The sequence below is a fragment of the Conger conger genome, chromosome 4 (genome assembly GCF_963514075.1).
Source record: "Conger conger chromosome 4, fConCon1.1, whole genome shotgun sequence".
NCBI classification, from domain to species: domain Eukaryota; kingdom Metazoa; phylum Chordata; class Actinopteri; order Anguilliformes; family Congridae; genus Conger; species Conger conger.
The window spans coordinates 12491342-12507922 of record NC_083763.1 but is presented as its reverse complement, the minus strand read 5'-3'; the positions used below and the strand labels follow the sequence as shown (position 1 = coordinate 12507922).

General features: G+C 46.1%; 1 protein-coding gene across 3 annotated transcripts in view; it reads left to right on the top strand.

Annotated features, from left to right (window-relative positions):
- The first annotated feature begins 793 nt into the window (after nucleotides 1–793).
- Nucleotides 794–16581, top strand: part of LOC133125773 (guanine nucleotide-binding protein G(q) subunit alpha-like) — a 46258-nt gene continuing 30470 nt past the window's right edge. For all 3 annotated transcript variants that reach the window (XM_061237355.1, XM_061237356.1, XM_061237357.1), the window contains exon 1: nucleotides 794–1805. In XM_061237355.1, the coding sequence (XP_061093339.1) occupies nucleotides 1670–1805 (136 nt within the window). In that variant the 5' untranslated portion in view covers nucleotides 794–1669. The remainder of the gene's footprint in view (nucleotides 1806–16581) is intronic.

The window sequence follows — 16581 nt, the reverse complement described above, 5'->3', positions numbered from 1 at the left end:
TGCAAGGTCGGTGGCTCGATCCGCACAGCCGTTGGGCCCCTGAGCAACACGCCTATCCCCACATTGCTCCAGGGGAGATTGTCTCCTACTTAGTCTAATCAACTGTAAGTCACTTGGGATAAAAGTGTCAGCCAAATAACATGTCATGTAATAATGTAATCATCACAGTCCTAACCACATGGGTATACATATGGGAATCAAGAAAATTTAATCGGAAGCGGAATATGCTTATGCTCTGTCAGATGTATATTTTATTTGTTAATATGAGAGAAAATTGTTCATATTCCCTGATTGAGGATCACAAGTTGTCAATTGCATTAGAACCATATGGTGTTTCCCCACTGAAAACAAAGGAAATACTGTTATTATTATTACAGCTAACTTTAGTGCTACTCCAATTAATAATAATAATTACGATATAATGTTGATGAATGTAAAATATGCGGTTGCAAATTTCCTAGAGACTCCGTATCATCCTGGCTCATAGTTTTATGGACGAACTCCATTTTTGGAGAGCATACTGCGAAAGTGGGCGTTGTCCATTTAGTCGATATCAGATCATTGTTGGACGCACCTTGGCAGAATCCAGAGTTTGATCTAAAAAAAATTACATCGTTTCTCCACCAAACTTGATACTTTTTTTTAAATCCTCCTTCAAGTTGAACATAAAACCCGCCCATAATATTCCCATTAGCTTTACCGCGCCCAAACGGAATCTGGATTTGCCCACTTGCTGTCAATCAGTTGCCTGGTATCGACTGAACTGGCCTAGTGTGTATGTCTCACCCTTACCGGGGGCTGAAGGAGTGATCATCAGGAAAAAAAATTAAGAGGGGGAATCGTCCGAAAAGGATAAGGCCCCTGCCACCGTTAGCTGGGATTTTTCCTGTAGATAGCGAATTACTGTCAGTGGTAATACTGAATTATTCGATACACGATGGTGAACAAAATATTGCTATTTTAAACAGCATTTGCTAGCAACCTGGCTAGCTTTAGTACGGCTAGTGTGCTAGCCGCTCTAAACCTTTAAAAAACAAAGGCGTGTTTTTTTTTGTTTTTTTTATATATTTTTTCTTGCTTTACCTCGATGCAAGTTGGAGGGTTTAAATCTAGCCGGATAGCTCAGTGACTAATGGGCAATTTCACAGGCGCGCTCGGTTGCTATTTGGGCGTATTTTGGGCTTGGTTCTTGGGCGGCTAGGCTAAAAGTAAGGAGACTGAACCGATGTCGCGACAGCCCAGCTTGTCCCGCCGTCTTCGGCACCAGAGTTGCTGAGCGCAGAGGAGTGTCTGTCCGAAAGGGAGACCGACAGCTACAGAAAGACATCTTGCTTAGATTTTTTTTTTAACGCAACACTAGATGGATTGCTAGCTAGTGCATGCTACTGGGGCAAGATATCAGAACAGAGCAACGAGCGCAGACGCTGGGCCTCTTCCTTGGCCACTTGAACATTGTCCCCGGTTCTCCCTCTTCCCGGTCGGCAGAGATTCTTTCAGGAGACCTCGGTTTGAAGGGACTAGCCTAGCTACTTCTGAGCCAGGCCCCCACTCCATCCGAGCTCCCTTGGTTTTTACTCCTCTTTCTTGTTTTCGAAGGGGGGTCACTATACTAAAATTAAGTGTGGTGCGTTGCGTCCCGTTGAAATCGGGCTTCTAAAATACAAAGGTGATGACTTTAGAGTCCATGATGGCTTGTTGCCTGAGCGAAGAGGCGAAGGAGTCGAAACGAATCAACGCCGAGATCGATAAGCAGCTCCGCCGAGACAAGCGCGACGCAAGGAGGGAGCTGAAGCTTCTTCTTCTGGGTAGGTTACAGTAGTAAACCGCAACGATCCGTGTATCTGTTTTTGTGTAACGTTTTGATTCTGTACCAATGAAGGTTGAATGAGTGTTCTTTTTGCTAACTTGCAAGCCAGCTTGGATTGCAGTGGATTGGTGCAGCGTTAGCTAGGTAGCACGTTTAGCTAATGTTAGCCTAGCTACTCCAACGTTTTATAAGACCACAAGGAGAAGACGGCCACTGTCGGTCAGCAAAGTTGACCTGCAAATTATATTCGCCATCGAATGGACACCTTTATATTTTTAATTAAGTGTCTAACTACTATATGGCTTGAACCGCAGCGTGGATCGGTTTAAATATACAACCTTAAAATGACATACAGACATTGTGGCATATATGGTTAACTGGCTACCATGCCCCAATGTCTTGATTATAGTTAACATTAGCTGGCTTGCTACACGAGCAACGTTGCAAATGGCTTGCAAGTTGGTTAGTAGCATAATGGTTTATGTGCAAAAGCGGTTTAGTTTGCTAATTGGGATAAAATGCACATAAGCAGCTGCTTAGCTATCACTTATTTTTGCGTTTGCCAGATTAAGAATAATTAATATAATGTCAGCTACCCTGCTATAAAGCACACTAGCTGCATATGATGCACGGGTGCAGTAGCGAACTAGACCTAGGCTAGCTGTACGAGTTGCTAACGCTCATTTTAGGTCTATAGTAATTAGTTTTAACTTCATATCTGGGTATATCGCGTTAGCTACTTTAGCTGTTTGAATGTATAGCTAGCTAGCTAGTTCGCTTGCTTTAATCTCCACGTCTATTTTTATTGCAGCGTTACTTGTGTATATTTGTATTTATGTGACGATATTTGAATATTCTCTTTTCTATTCCTCTTCTGTGGTGATCGAGAAGATGGTTGCTAAAACACTCGTATTCTTAAAACCACAAAGTTTCCATAATTGATTTATGGAATTCGCCTACGGATTTGTCGGTAGCTATGGTGCCAGCGTTTTGCATTTGCCTGTGATTTAATGCTTCATAATTTAAGTAGCCACTAATATATCTCGTTTGAACAGAATTTCTGTCATCATTCTTAAGAGAAAGCACACGAATGCATAAATACAGTCCTATAAATAGAGGGTGGTTTTAGTAAGACTTGACAGGTTTTGCGTCCAAACTGCGTTCACTGGGAACGGCAAGGCTGTACAGCATAGGCCCAACCGGGCCTAGCAGCAGCAACGCATGGCAAACATCTAGCCATTTTACCGTCCCTCTGGGGTTCATCTAAATGCATTGGATTTGCTACATGGGCAGTTCTGGAATAAAGACACTGGACATTGCGGATTGAGTGTGCATTGCTTAGAAATCAGCGACCCAAAGCACCAGCCATGTTGTTTACCATGTTTTCTTTGTTAAAATGCTGTACAAAATTGTATAAGACAAGTTAACCATTTGATTACATTTTTATTTGGAAAGCATCAACCACTTTGTTCTTTTACTGCTTGCTAGCTAGCTGTGTTGTCCGTTTTGGGAAGTCCTTTTATCCGAGAATAAGCCACAGTATCACGGCTCTCTCAAAATCGGAGTGTGCATCTGTTTCTTTGGAACCCAGGAACGGATAGTGTCTGAGGCCCTAGACGGGCACAGCGCTGGCCTGTCCCTCTGTTTCTCGGCAGGAAGTGACAATTAAACCATTAAGATGCATCTGATCTGTCAGCAAAATGGATTATGAAGGGAGGGATCTTTTCTTATTTTCTAAATCTGGTTCAAATGAATAGGCCTGTGTCTTCATACATTTGAGCAGGAAGGGATGAATTTTTCCAAGAATTGCACGGCGATGGCAATTCCACAGGGGCTGGCAAATAATAGGCTGAATTTTCCTATTTGAGTGTGAGAAGGTTATAGTGAAATGGGGGGGCTTCCCGAGCTCCGAATCTCGAGAGCAATAAACCTAATGGATCTCTGCAAATGATCTGCATATTTCAGAACTAAGAGGGGGGGGGGAGGAGAAAAAGGTTTCAGCCAGTCCAATTTAGCAAATAATTAGATCAGGGATGTAATTTGGAACTCTGTTCACAAAACCAGATGACCTTGTGGCCCTGGAGGACCGGTGTAGTGCATGTAAGGTGTGACCTCAGGAGAGCAGTCTTCTGCAAAACGCTTGGCCCTTCCCTATCTGGAAAGGGTTGTCGGGGATCCACCAGAGATTGTCCTTTCGTGGCACTGGGATACGAAGGCTCTCTCTGGAAACGATCTGGGAAGCTAAAAGCTAAATGCAGGCAATGGCACTGTAATGCTTTCTGTGTTTCGCGTGACCAGTTGCCTGACTGCGCTACACACAGTTGTTGACTGGTTTGCGTTGGCAAGAAGGGAGGTTGGAATAGGAACAGTCTGACTTGCTGACTCCACCGGCAAGCTTATAAAAATCATTGTCAACAGCTTAGGAGAAGGCAGTGTACTCTCACGTTAAAATAAATGGCTGCAGTCTAGATATTGTTGTCAGGCACTAGGGACTCGAGGGGAATGTGAATTTTAGTTTCTCGTCCATTCCCAGATTTGACCTGTAGATTTATCGTAGGTATTGTTTTCGTACAGTGACAGCTGTAGTTCTCAAGTGAAGACAGGGTCATGCGACACAAAATTAACAAAACGGCACTTTTCATCAAGGAATTTATTTTTATTTTTATGTATTTCACCAAGCTACAGAAGCTGTACTTTTTAGGGCAAACCCTTTTTCTTATTGCAGGAAAAATTCCTATCTTGCCTTTCTGAACTGCCGCTAACTAACCCCACCTGGGAGACTCATACCTCTGTAGTTGTTGGCTCATTATTGCATCTTATACGGGGATTGCCTTCTCCCTGCAGCAGCTCAGCTTGTTCATCCACAGAATTTTTTGTTCTCGCAGGTTTGTCATCTGTACGTGCTCACCGGGGGGGCTAATATTTTATTTACGTCCGTGTTTCCGACTGGCCCACACCTACGGCACTGTGTCAAGCTTGGGGCGCTGTGTGGATCCATTTAAAAAAAAACGCTTTCCCTGGGCTCTTCATCCATTGCGTCATTCAACAGCGAAAACCCAGGTGCTGTCAAAAACAGTCGAAGCAGTTGTTGACGATTTTGCTTTTAAAATTGAACCGCATGGTAATTCTTGCGTTTGGGCTCTTTTCTGTGTAGCGAAAATATTTTTGCGAGCTATCCTGTCATGGTTTACACTTCAGAATATAGGGGAATTATAACAGAGAAAAACATATGTATAGAAGGAGTTTCCTATTATTATTATTATTATTCTGTAAAACCTAAAGTGAGGACACCTCAGTGTTTGGGTGGAATATTTTTTTTACAGCGGCCTTGCTTTCTAAAACAGCCTTTTTACAATAACCATTTAAACTTTACAGACGTGAAATGAAATATTAACTGTGTAATTTACTCTGAAAAGGATATGAGCGTATAAACGTGATGTGTTCGCAGGCCGTAGCCCAATCACCTAGCACTCGTTTTGCAGTGTTGGACTGAGGAGCCATGTTGTTTGTTTGGCATTAAACTCCAGTCAGAGATGCTACTTTGCTAACTGCCACACATTTTGCTATTGTTCAGGTTCTCTCATATGGGGTTCTTTCTGGTTTTGATGTATTTGTATTTGTCTTAGTCTACATCTCCCTCAGCTAACCATTTTAAATTGCAGGTGTATTTTGGGTCCTCATATCCAGGCAATCTTTTCAGGTCGCATGTTCCATCAAGTAACTGGTTGAATCGATAATGCATTTATGTTTGTACATGGGTTGTAAATAGTTCTGCATAATCTGGAGCAAAAAAAATCCTTAGGCATGAAATGATTGTGTTAAAAAAAACACGTATAAGTACATCATTGGATTTATGACATGTGTAGATGTATGTATCTATGTAGATACATTCTTGGAGTGCATCACCCTTTAGCCACATGCTTGAGCTAGCTTTCCCAGCATGCTACATTATGGCCGTGTATTGTGTAGGTATACTACGTAGTTTGCCATTGTATATGCCAGCACATACAATGGCAAAAATGTTTGAAATGCAACTTCTGTTTGTTGTCAAAATGGCTTCCAGAACCTTCGGTTGAACCATGTGACCTTGGTTTCTGCATTGTAAGAGGCGCTTCACTTTCTGTTGTGAGATCTCATTCATATTTAGAGCTTGGCAGCCCGATCTTAAAATCAGAAGGCGCTAGTTAATCCGCGTTGGTTTCCGATAAGACGCGCTTGTGGATGGGGAAACTGGTTCAGGCTTCGGTTGGCTTGCCGGTCGCTGGGGGTTCGAAAAGCACCGGACCGGCGAGGCAGTGGAGAACGTTCCGTACTGTTAAGCGCTTATTGCAGGCTTCTCTTGTGAAATGCCCTCGGATTTTAGGACGTTATTACTCTGAGCCGAAACTCATTATCCCCTCCTGACAGGCTTTATGTGTACATTGCCATCTGGGCCGCAGGTAGGAAGAGCGCTTCCTTGTTCTTAGTCATCTTGGAAACGCTTAACTCCGCGATGTTAAAGCGTCGGCAGTAACCTGGCTTAGTCACTCTTAAGCCAGATTATTAAGGTCCTTAATAGGTTTCATTAAACGGATCCTCGTCTCTCTGAAACGGGCGCCGCGGGAACGGTTAGCCGGTAGTCCTCCGTGGAGCTCTGACGTTCTCGTAATTAACCCTTGACTGGTGGGATTTGAGGCGTCGTGTTCGCGCAGGAAGATGGTGATTGAGCTTCCCGTTTTAACGGCTGTGCTGCTGGCTGAATTCCAGCGCCGGTGGTCGGACCGTTATCCGGCGTGTTACGCTTTCAAAACCGAAATCCTCACAGCCTATGTACCTGCACCGTCGTTTTCTGTTTATGTATTGTGCGTGTTCATGTAGGTTGTCAAAATATTTACTATTTATGCATTTACATGGTGCTTTGGACATATAGTGTGCCTGTAGTGTAAGTGGCCTTATGCAAACACCGACATGATGGACCAGGCCTGGTCAGCTGCTGTGCATTCGTATCAGTTCTTGCTTTACCCAATGGGCTAAAGAGAACTCTGCGCTGTACACTGTGCCTTTTGATATTAATTGAGTGAATTAATGCTCTGGTTTTGGCTGTATTAATTCCTGGGACTTCCCTTGTCCCCCCCCCCCCCCCCCCCCCCCTTCACAAACAATCCGCACGAAGAGAGACGGAAGAAGAAAACGGTCTTGTCGCGGTGGTGAAATTTCCCTGTTCAAATACGATAGCGTGAACTGAAAGGGACTGTTGACTCGGCGATCACATTAACTGGTCCCATGCCAGATACGACCATATTTGTCCCGTGGTTCCTTCTGTGTCTGCGATGGTCAGGGCAGTTCATTAAATGGAGTTAATTTTGTGTGGTCTCTGGAAATACTTTAAAGGTGAAACGCGGTGAAAATGTTGGTAGATTTGGATATTGTGTATTGTGCATCGGACGTGGGTCTCTAAATGTCTAAATGTGATCTCTAGGCCCCTCTGTGGGTTAATGAAGTGAGGTGATTGGTGTATATTAAAGAGGCGGGATTTGTCATGCTTTGTATTTTTAGTGAAGTTCTGCGAAGATGACCCTGAGGGAAAAGCCGTTATCGATACTCTGTCCGGGTGGCGTTCATAGACCGCAGGCTTGCGTTTTCTGTAAGATGCCCATCCGCTTGGATGCCAGTGATTCTCGCTGTGGACGGTTTGATTTGGAGCTGGATTGCGCTTCGTTTGCCTGTAGAATGTAGCATTGGGACGTTAGCGTAGCCGGTGGAAATGGGAGCGACAGTATGGCAAAGATGAAAGCAAAAGTGTGTGAGATGTCTGGGAATCCCCTACAGCAGGGATCGTAAAATTGTGGCCCTCGAATGTTGTCAGCTGAGACTGCTGGTTTTCCCCCTTCCTGTACCTAGGAGTCGGGTGTGAAGGCAGACTGGTCAGTCAGTAGCGCTAATTGTTCAGTGAATTACCCGGGAGAAAAGAAAACCAGGGCAGGATTTGGATTTGAGGGCAAGTTTTGATGATTGCTGCCCTACTGTACCCTATTCTGTATTATTATTATTATTATTATTTTTCATTAATTGGTCCCTTATTCATGCAGGTGAGAGAAATCTATTTTCCAAGGGGTTGACGCTCCGTGTAAAATGCTGTGGTCCTCTCTCCTGGTCCTCTTGAGCCACAGAGTGTGCTGGCTTTTGTTGTTACTCAGCACTTAATTGATCAATTAAAGCAGTTAATTACACAGTTAACTTGCCTCACCTGGGTTCTTGGGTCTGAATTGGTTGCTGATATTATGGTGAAGACCACTGCTGTAGAACCAGAAGTCTAAATGAAGTTTCGGGTCAGAAATTTACTTAATGCATTTCCTGTGTCCACCAATTCTCTGAAAACTCTTCCATTTAGAATCAGGGTCTCCCTTCGAGCCTTCGTTCAGTGGTAACCTACATCGCCCGTTCCACCTGAGCCTCGTCTTCCAGACGAGCAGATTGCGTTTGCGCGAAGCCGTTCCAACAAAAGCATGTTGGCTGTGTGACTTTTTAATTTAGCACCATCTGAAAATGTTTTTGGAATGGCGGGGTAGTGCAGAACAATCTGTTCTGGATTGGTGTCTGTAGTAATAATATCGGTGTTAAACCTGCAATGATTCAATACCCATGAATTCTGTTCCTCATTTGTACAGACGGCCGGGGGTTAGGTGTTCCGTGGATGCCTCAGTGCAGAAGTTCTTGATAAAATTCGGCAGTGCGTTTTTTTATTAAGGGAAAACACGGCTGAGCCCCTTTTGGATTTCTAAGATTCACTGGTGTGTGTATTTTAGTTTACTTTGGGGTTTTTAATTTATTTTGCGGCACTTGACATACGCCAAGTAGAAAGAGACTTCGTAACGGGTCGTTTTCATAAAGGGAAACTTTAATGTGATTTTATGAAATAGAATGTGGTACAAATCGTGTTCATATTCCGTGTTGTTCTTTCATTATTTTCTTCTGTTTTCGAATCTGTTTGGGGTTTGGCAAGTGGCAGAATCCTCACTGAAAAACAGTGAGATTCTGCAGCAGCACGTTCATATACACTGGCTCTTAGAATGCCCAGACTAAAAGATCTTGCTGTACCTTTACCTGTTTTTGCAGGCTTAGAGAGTGTGACCAGGTGATTTATCACGAAAAGCTATCATTTCTCTCAGCTCTAGTACTGGGGAACCCTCGCATTTCAAAAGCCCATTTTCCCTCTGCAGGATCAGAGCTTCAGGAGAAAAAATAAAAAGTTGACAAATCGAGCAGGTAACATTCCTGGTTATTTTTCCGGGATGTTATCAGTGTGGTTGAAATGAGCCATGTTGAAATATTAGCCTGCATATCGCGGTCACTTAGGAAGAAGGTTAGGATTCAGATTTCTATTCAAATTATTTAATTTTCCCTTGATATTAGGCCCAACGTTTGAAATTGCGTGTGACGCTTCCATAAATTATTCCTGTTTCTTGTAATTATTCACCCTGTAATGTTGTCAAATGACCATTACAATTGCACAGTGCAATTGTGTTTTCATTTAATTATTTTGACGCACGTTGGATTCAGGTATGTCCCTTTTGATTATCGAGTCACCCACCTGATAATGTTCCGTTTTCTCGTCCTCCTTCCCACACACTGTAACAGGAGAAAGACACATCGAACAATTTGTCCCAAAAAAAAAAAAAGGCTGGGATTCGGTGCAGTGGCAGCGTCTGGTTTTCGCCGGGCGCTGCAGAACGTCCGAGGCTGCGTTCCTCGTACGCTGAGCGGAACAGAGTGCATTGTGGGGGCTTGTGCTTCACAAGCAAGCATCTGTTGGACTCGGTTGGCCTGCATCCCATAATAAACGCTGATTAAAAATATATCGGCTGCGGGGAGAATAATTTTCCTGCTTCTCGGCTCCCAGATAAATAGTGACATGTAGGGCAGTTTCCGAAAAATTAAATCCAAGAAAGTCCGCCCACCCCCCTCCGTGACCTATTTTGGAGAGGAGAAATATGTTGAGCCCCCCCCCCCACCCCCCCCACCCCCTCCGTTTTAATCGGTGTTATTCTTCAAGATATTTTGCTAGCAAGCAGTTTTAATTTGTGGAGCAGGAATGTGCAGGGCACGTTACGGTACCGTTCTATTAAAAAGTATAAAGAGAAGGCGTGTATCGGATAAATTTGCCGTGTGCAGATATGCATGTTGCCGTGAGTCATTTGGTTATGCTCTTAATGTGTCTGTGGGTTCATTATGTTAATTTTGCTTCCAAAAATTCCCTTTTTTTTAGGTCAGTATTTTACTTTATCGAAATGTGTTAAGTGAAATTCTTTTACTTTTTTAATTTATTTTTATTTCTTATGCATCGGTTGTTGTGCGACCGCTTTCAATGGCCACCTTCTCGAAAGGTGTTTGGCAGGAGAGCTTATTGCCTACATTCAGTCAAATTACCCCTGTGACCTGCTCAGCCCGCCTAGGAAAGTCCCCACTGGTCGCCATTTTGGCTCTAAGAGCAGGCCAGCCCACCACAACTCCATATGGTCTAAATATGGTCTGGTGTGTTGAATGAATGAAATACTCACTATAGTCGATGTGGAACAGAGACACCCCGGACTATGATCTCAGGGACAAACTTGGCCCACTGTGGCCTTTGGTTTGGCCTGTGAAAGGAGCGTGATGAAAGAAATATGTTCTTAAGTTATGGGAAATAAGCTGGCTTTAATGCAAACTGATGTGATTTGAAATTATATTTTTAGTGACTAATGGTGCATAAATAGTCAGTTTGTGCCATCACTTATCTGACTGCATTTCAAACATGATTTCTGAGTCTGTTTTTTCCCCATGTTGGGATGTTTTTTCAAAAATCTTAGTGAGTGCTCTAGAACCCCACTGCTTTCAATTACCGGTAGTGATTGTGACATCAGCATTAGAATGTTCAGTTCAGAACATCCTTAGAATGTTCAGTTCAGAACATCCTTAGAATGTTCAGTTCAGAACATCCTAACCGGGTATTTGTGATGTCACACCTTAAAGGGTTAAGCGGCAGTTTGGTGTGTGTGGCACGCCCAGTCGGATGTCAACCGCACGTGACCAAACACCTGGCGTGTTTGTGTGTCTTGACACGAGACTATGACTCACGGATGTAAAAACGTGGTTGTGACAGCTCTTAAAAACCTCAGCCTCCGTCCTCATGTATATTCAGCCACTGGCAGTTGTATTTTCTGGAAGGTATTTTAATAAGTGGACTCGTTTGCAGAATCACTTCATGTATGAATGGCTTTATTTTGAGCTGTGCCACACAAAGATAATGGGCCTTTGTGTGGTGAAGCTGACACATTAATATGAATATTGTCATCTGCAGTGAAAGGTAGGTCTGTGCCAGCGGTATTGTCAGTTACCCAGAATTCCTCCTGCCCCCCCCCCCCCCCCACACATGCCCAGCTGATTACTTTTCCTCAAAATCTCAATGTTCCTGAAGGAAATGCTGCCTTTTTTAATGTTCTTTCGATAGTGGCAGTTGAGTTCTTTGTTCTGCGTGTGAGCCCCGCAGAACCTGTGCCTGAATGTGAGCAACTGGTATGTCTGGTCGAAGACTTAAGAGGAAGGAGGCTTTTGTGGAAGAGATTTGAATAAGCCTGCTTGCAAGGTATCGTAAACATGCGTTTATTGTCCTGCGGTTTATTCCTTTCTGCATAAAACACCTGGATGTGCCTCCTAACCAAATACGCATCAAATCATAATATATGAGCCGACATCATCCTTCTATAGATTAAGGAAATTGAACAATAGCAGAACAAGCACACGGATTCATGCATGCGTATTTGCACATACACGCGCACGCACATACACGCGCACGCACATACACGCGCACGCACATACACGCGCACGCACATACACGCGCATGCACATACACGCGCATGCACATACACGCGCACGCACATACACGCGCACGCACATACACGCGCACGCACATACACGCGCACATACACATACACGCGCACATACACATACACATACACGCGCACATACACATACACGCGCACGCACGCACATATACGCACACACACGCGCACACACACATGCACATACATGAACATACGCACGTACACGTACACATACGCACGTACACGTACACATACGCACGTACACACTGACATGCACGTACAAACGCACATACACGTACGCACACACATGCGCACACGCGCACGCACACACATGCACACACACACACACACACGCGCACGCACACACATGCACACACACACACACACATACACGTGCACACACAGCCTGTCAAACCCTGTCCTGTACTGATCAGACACTGGAGGCTTGTTGGTTTCCTCAGCACTTTTCTCTCAGTAAACCACACACTCTCTTCTGTGGCTCCGCACATTTCCCAGTCTTTTGCCCAGCCCTCTACTGATGCCCCAGAACTCTGTTACACAACAAATTATTCAGTTTTTTACCATGACTTTATTAAAAATATTTTTAAACAAAGGTTAAAATGCACATCAGAGGTCAGGGCTGTGTTGTTTTTTTTGTGAATTCTGCCCCTTTTTTGAGTGGGTGCAGATTGGTTGAACGGTGGAACCCTGCCTGCAATGATCCCGTTTGAGCCCCTCAGCCGGTCTCTCCCCGCCTGAGGGGCCCGGTCTCTCCCCGCCTGAGGGGCCCGGTCTCTCCCCGCCTGAGGGGCCCGGTCTCTCCCCGCCTGAGGGGCCCGGTCTCTCCCCGCCTGAGGGGCCCGGTCTCTCCCCGCCTGAGGGGCCCGGTCTCTCCCGCCTGAGGGGCCCGGTCTCTCCCGTTTGAGGACCGATGCTCGTTTGGGTCTCTGTGTCTATTGGACTGTTTGGGCCTCGGCCAGAACCCCATTCAGCCTGAGCCACACAGCAGGGCTACCGGGGAACTCTTATCTTTCTGAAATGGTTTACCCTTTTATTTCTCTCTCTCTCTCTTGCTCTCTCTCTCCCTCTGTTTCTCTCCCCTTCTCCTACTCTCTACTGCCTCCCATGTCCTGGGCTGACTAATTGTTTCCACGGCACATGTTTGATGTGCGAATGAAGTCCAGCCAATCGTTACCTTTGCGTGTCATCTGGCTGTGCCCTCATCTCATTAGTCCACAGAGACAGAGACTTCTCACGACAGACAGACAGACACACAGACGGACAGACGATTTCTTCCCCCGGCCTCTTATCTTGATGTGAGAATTTTACAGTTTTAAGAGCAGCAGGGGGTGACCTCTGGAACGCAGAGCAAATATAGCAGTGCAAAAGTAGGAAGGGCAGATATGAATACGGAGAGGCACAGGTGGGGAAATCTATCGTTTTGCGTCAGGTAATAAGCTTGTAGCGCGGATGGTTAGCGTGCGCGAAGCAGGGGCGTAGCGGTAATTCCCTGCGTCGTGACGAGGGAAGGGAGAGCCTTTATCTTTCGTCCTGATATGATATCATAAAGTCATAATTGCGTTTCTTCTATCGGGTCTACAGGTTCACATGGTTTCGCAGGCCGGGAACCTCGACGGCATTATAGTATGAGCGAGCTCCCGTTAGCCCCTGTGCATTGTGGGTCAGAGCTGTCGGGAGAACACCAGCGCGGAGAGTAGGGGGAGATGAGGAGAGGGAGAGTGAGAGTGAGAGAGAGAGAGCTTCCCCCTGTTTGCGTGTCCTGGCGCTCCGAGCGGGAACACGTTGTGCCGAGAGTGTGGAGCGCAGTCTGCCGCCTGCTCCTAGCAGGGCTCTGGAGTCCCAGTGCTAACATCCACAGTGTTCGGCACAGGGCTGTGGAGTGCCTCAGAGCTGGCACGCCACCGCGAACGGGTCAGACTGCGTAACATCTGGAGCTCTGCCTGCCGCCTGCCTGTCTCTGCCTGCTTCTCTGCCTGCTTCTCTGCCCGTCTCTCTCTGCCTGTCTCTCTCTGCCTGTCTCTCTCTCTCTCTGCCTGCCTGTCTCTCTCTCTGCCTGTCTCTCTCTCTCTCTGCCTGTCTCTCTCTCTCTCTGCCTGCCTGTCTCTCTCTCTGCCTGCCTGTCTCTCTCTCTGCCTGCCTGTCTCTCTGCCTGCCTGTCTCTCTCTCTGCCTGCCTGTCTCTCTCTCTGCCTGCCTGTCTCTCTCTCTGCCTGCCTGTCTCTCTCTCTGCCTGCCTGTCTCTCTCTCTGCCTGCCTGTCTCTGCCTGCCTGTCTCTGCCTGCCTGCCTGCCTGCCTGCCTGTCTCTCTCTGCCTGCCTGCCTGTCTCTCTTTGCCTGCCTGCCTGTCTCTCTCTGCCTGCCTGCCTGTCTCTCTCTGCCTGCCTGCCTGCCTGTCTCTCTCTGCCCGTCTCTTCTCTGCCCGTCTCTTCTCTGCCCGTCTCTCTCAACCACCCCGGCGTTGGGTTTTATTGCAAGTTTTATTGTCTCTTGTAGCTGTCTGGCCCCTTTACCTTGTTTGATTGGCAGCGTGGCTCCAGTGTTTTTCATTTCAACTTGAGAATCTTGCAAGAAGCAGTGATCTTATTCGTCCATATTGGTAAATGGTGAATGGACTGCATTTATACAGCGCTTTTATCCAAAGTGCTTTACATTTAGATGCCTCTCATTCACCCATTCTCTCTCTCACACACACAGACACACAGACACACAGACACACAGACACACAGACACACAGACACACAGACACACAGACACACAGACACACAGACACACAGACACACAGACAGCCATGCAAGCTACCAATCAGCTCGTCGGGAGATATTGGGGGGGGTTGGGTGTCTTGCTCAGAGACACTTCGACCCACCCTGAATGGGGGAACGAACTACCAATTTTCCGACTGCCAGGGGACCGTTCTTGCCTCCTGAGCCAGTGTCACCCCCATCTTCACCCCCCATCTTCACGTCACACTGACGGCTTTGATAATTGGTCTCGGCAGGCACTGTGTGTCGTTAAATCTCTGACAAGCGGCGGCCTTTCCCGTGTCTTCCTGTGTGAAGGGTTCATCCACATTCTGGGCAGTTTCCCCTGTGGGGGCTGGCTTTGAGTTGCCCCTGGGGTTCGGCAGGAGGAGGGAGGGGTGGCGTCACAGGGCGGGTCATATTCGTGGCCCCGGAGGGGGGGGGTCGGGGGTGGCTGCTGGATGGCCCAGTTGGAAGACACCTGGTGTGTGGTTATCACTGGTTGAGACTGGTGCTCTTGTTCTTGTGTGTGTGTGTGTGTGTGTGTGTGTGTGTGTGAGTGACTGTGCTCTTTCGCAGCTGTTCCCCTGGTTTCATCTGTCCATCAGTCATTCGTCAGTCAGTGTGTTGATTGGGGGGTGTGGTGGTGTGGTGGTGGGGGGGAGGTAAAACCAATTTGTACCATTTCTGCACAACGCTCAAAAAGTAACCTTAGGAGTTCAGCATTGTGCAGAAATGGTGCATGCTAGCTGCAATAACCTTTATTATGTTGATTTTATAACGCATACATTTGCTAACATCATAGTGCAGGAACTGAAATCCTACAGTTCACTGAAAGGAGTGCACAGCAGGCCATTGGGAAGAGCCGGCAGGTCGGGTCAGCTTTAGAACACGGCCATATGATGCCTTATGATGCTCACCTGGTGACTGCAATACAGACCTTACAGGCGCTGCACGTAGAAACGGGTTCAGCCCAGGACGCGGCGGATCGGAGAGAGCGCGCCCGGGACAGTTTCTGAACCCCCCCTGCAGTGCTACAGAGAGGGCAGTCTGGTGCGTTTCAGGGTAATCTACATCCTTATCCTTTTGAAGAGTAGGGTTTTTTTTTTTTTGGGAATGTTTCTAAGTCAAAATTCTAAGTCTGTTCTAGAGCTCTGTCTCTTTCAGTCGCCAGCAGTGATTGTTACATCAGCATTAGAATGTTTGGTTCAGAACATTCTGATCATGCATTTCTGACATCACAGCTTCCAGGCTAAAGACATTCCGGCCAGGCTGGGAATGAGTGTTGGAGGATTCTAATAGAGGGGCTAACAGGATTTCAGAAATAAGCAGCAAACTTCTACCCTGTTTCTAATGAGGCTTTCGTTCATGCACCGTGCCAAAATGTTTTTTTTTTTTTTTTTTTCAAGAAATGACATGCACTCGTATTTCACTTTTATTAATGCCGTTTCTGCATGCGAGTCCTGGTTTTAGGGAGCGACTGCTTGATTTGGCGAGAAGGCTCATTCCAGAGGCTAACCGTTGCAAACAATTCGTTATTTTTCCATCCCCGTTCTAATCAAAGTTTTTCATGATTCAGTAGAAAATATTAAAAACGCTTGCTGAAGTGGCGTGAAAGGCCTGCTTGTACTATTGCGCCATAATCGGATTGTCAATTCTATTCACATTTTACTGAACATTATTGACATGTGAATTGGGCTGATGTAAGTACATTAGGCTGATGTAAATTATACTTACTGGTGTTTTTTTTAGGTATTTAATTACGAGGGACAGTTTTAAAATAAACTTTAATTCTGTTCCATGCCAGGGACAGTGTAATGTTGAATTGACAGGCACCCAAGAATCCTTGAATTGAAGTGCGTGTAGGCAGTGTGGGATGTACGTGTGAACGGCAGTGTGAATGAAGGTCAGCAGGTATGTGTGAGGAAGAGGGTGCCACACGGGTGAGGCCTGTCCGTTTATAGTACATTAATGACGTCCTGGCATCCGCTCGGGTCACAGAGGCTAACGGGAATGGCGGATGGCCCTGGCTGACGAATTACGGTTACAGGAGGGGAATTCTGTGACCTTAATAGAGGGGCGACCTTTGGGGACGCCTTTGTCAGCACCTTCAGTTTACCAAAACCGCTGACCTTGCTGATTCTTAATGAGCGCTGGGTCTCCGCAAGGAATTCCGG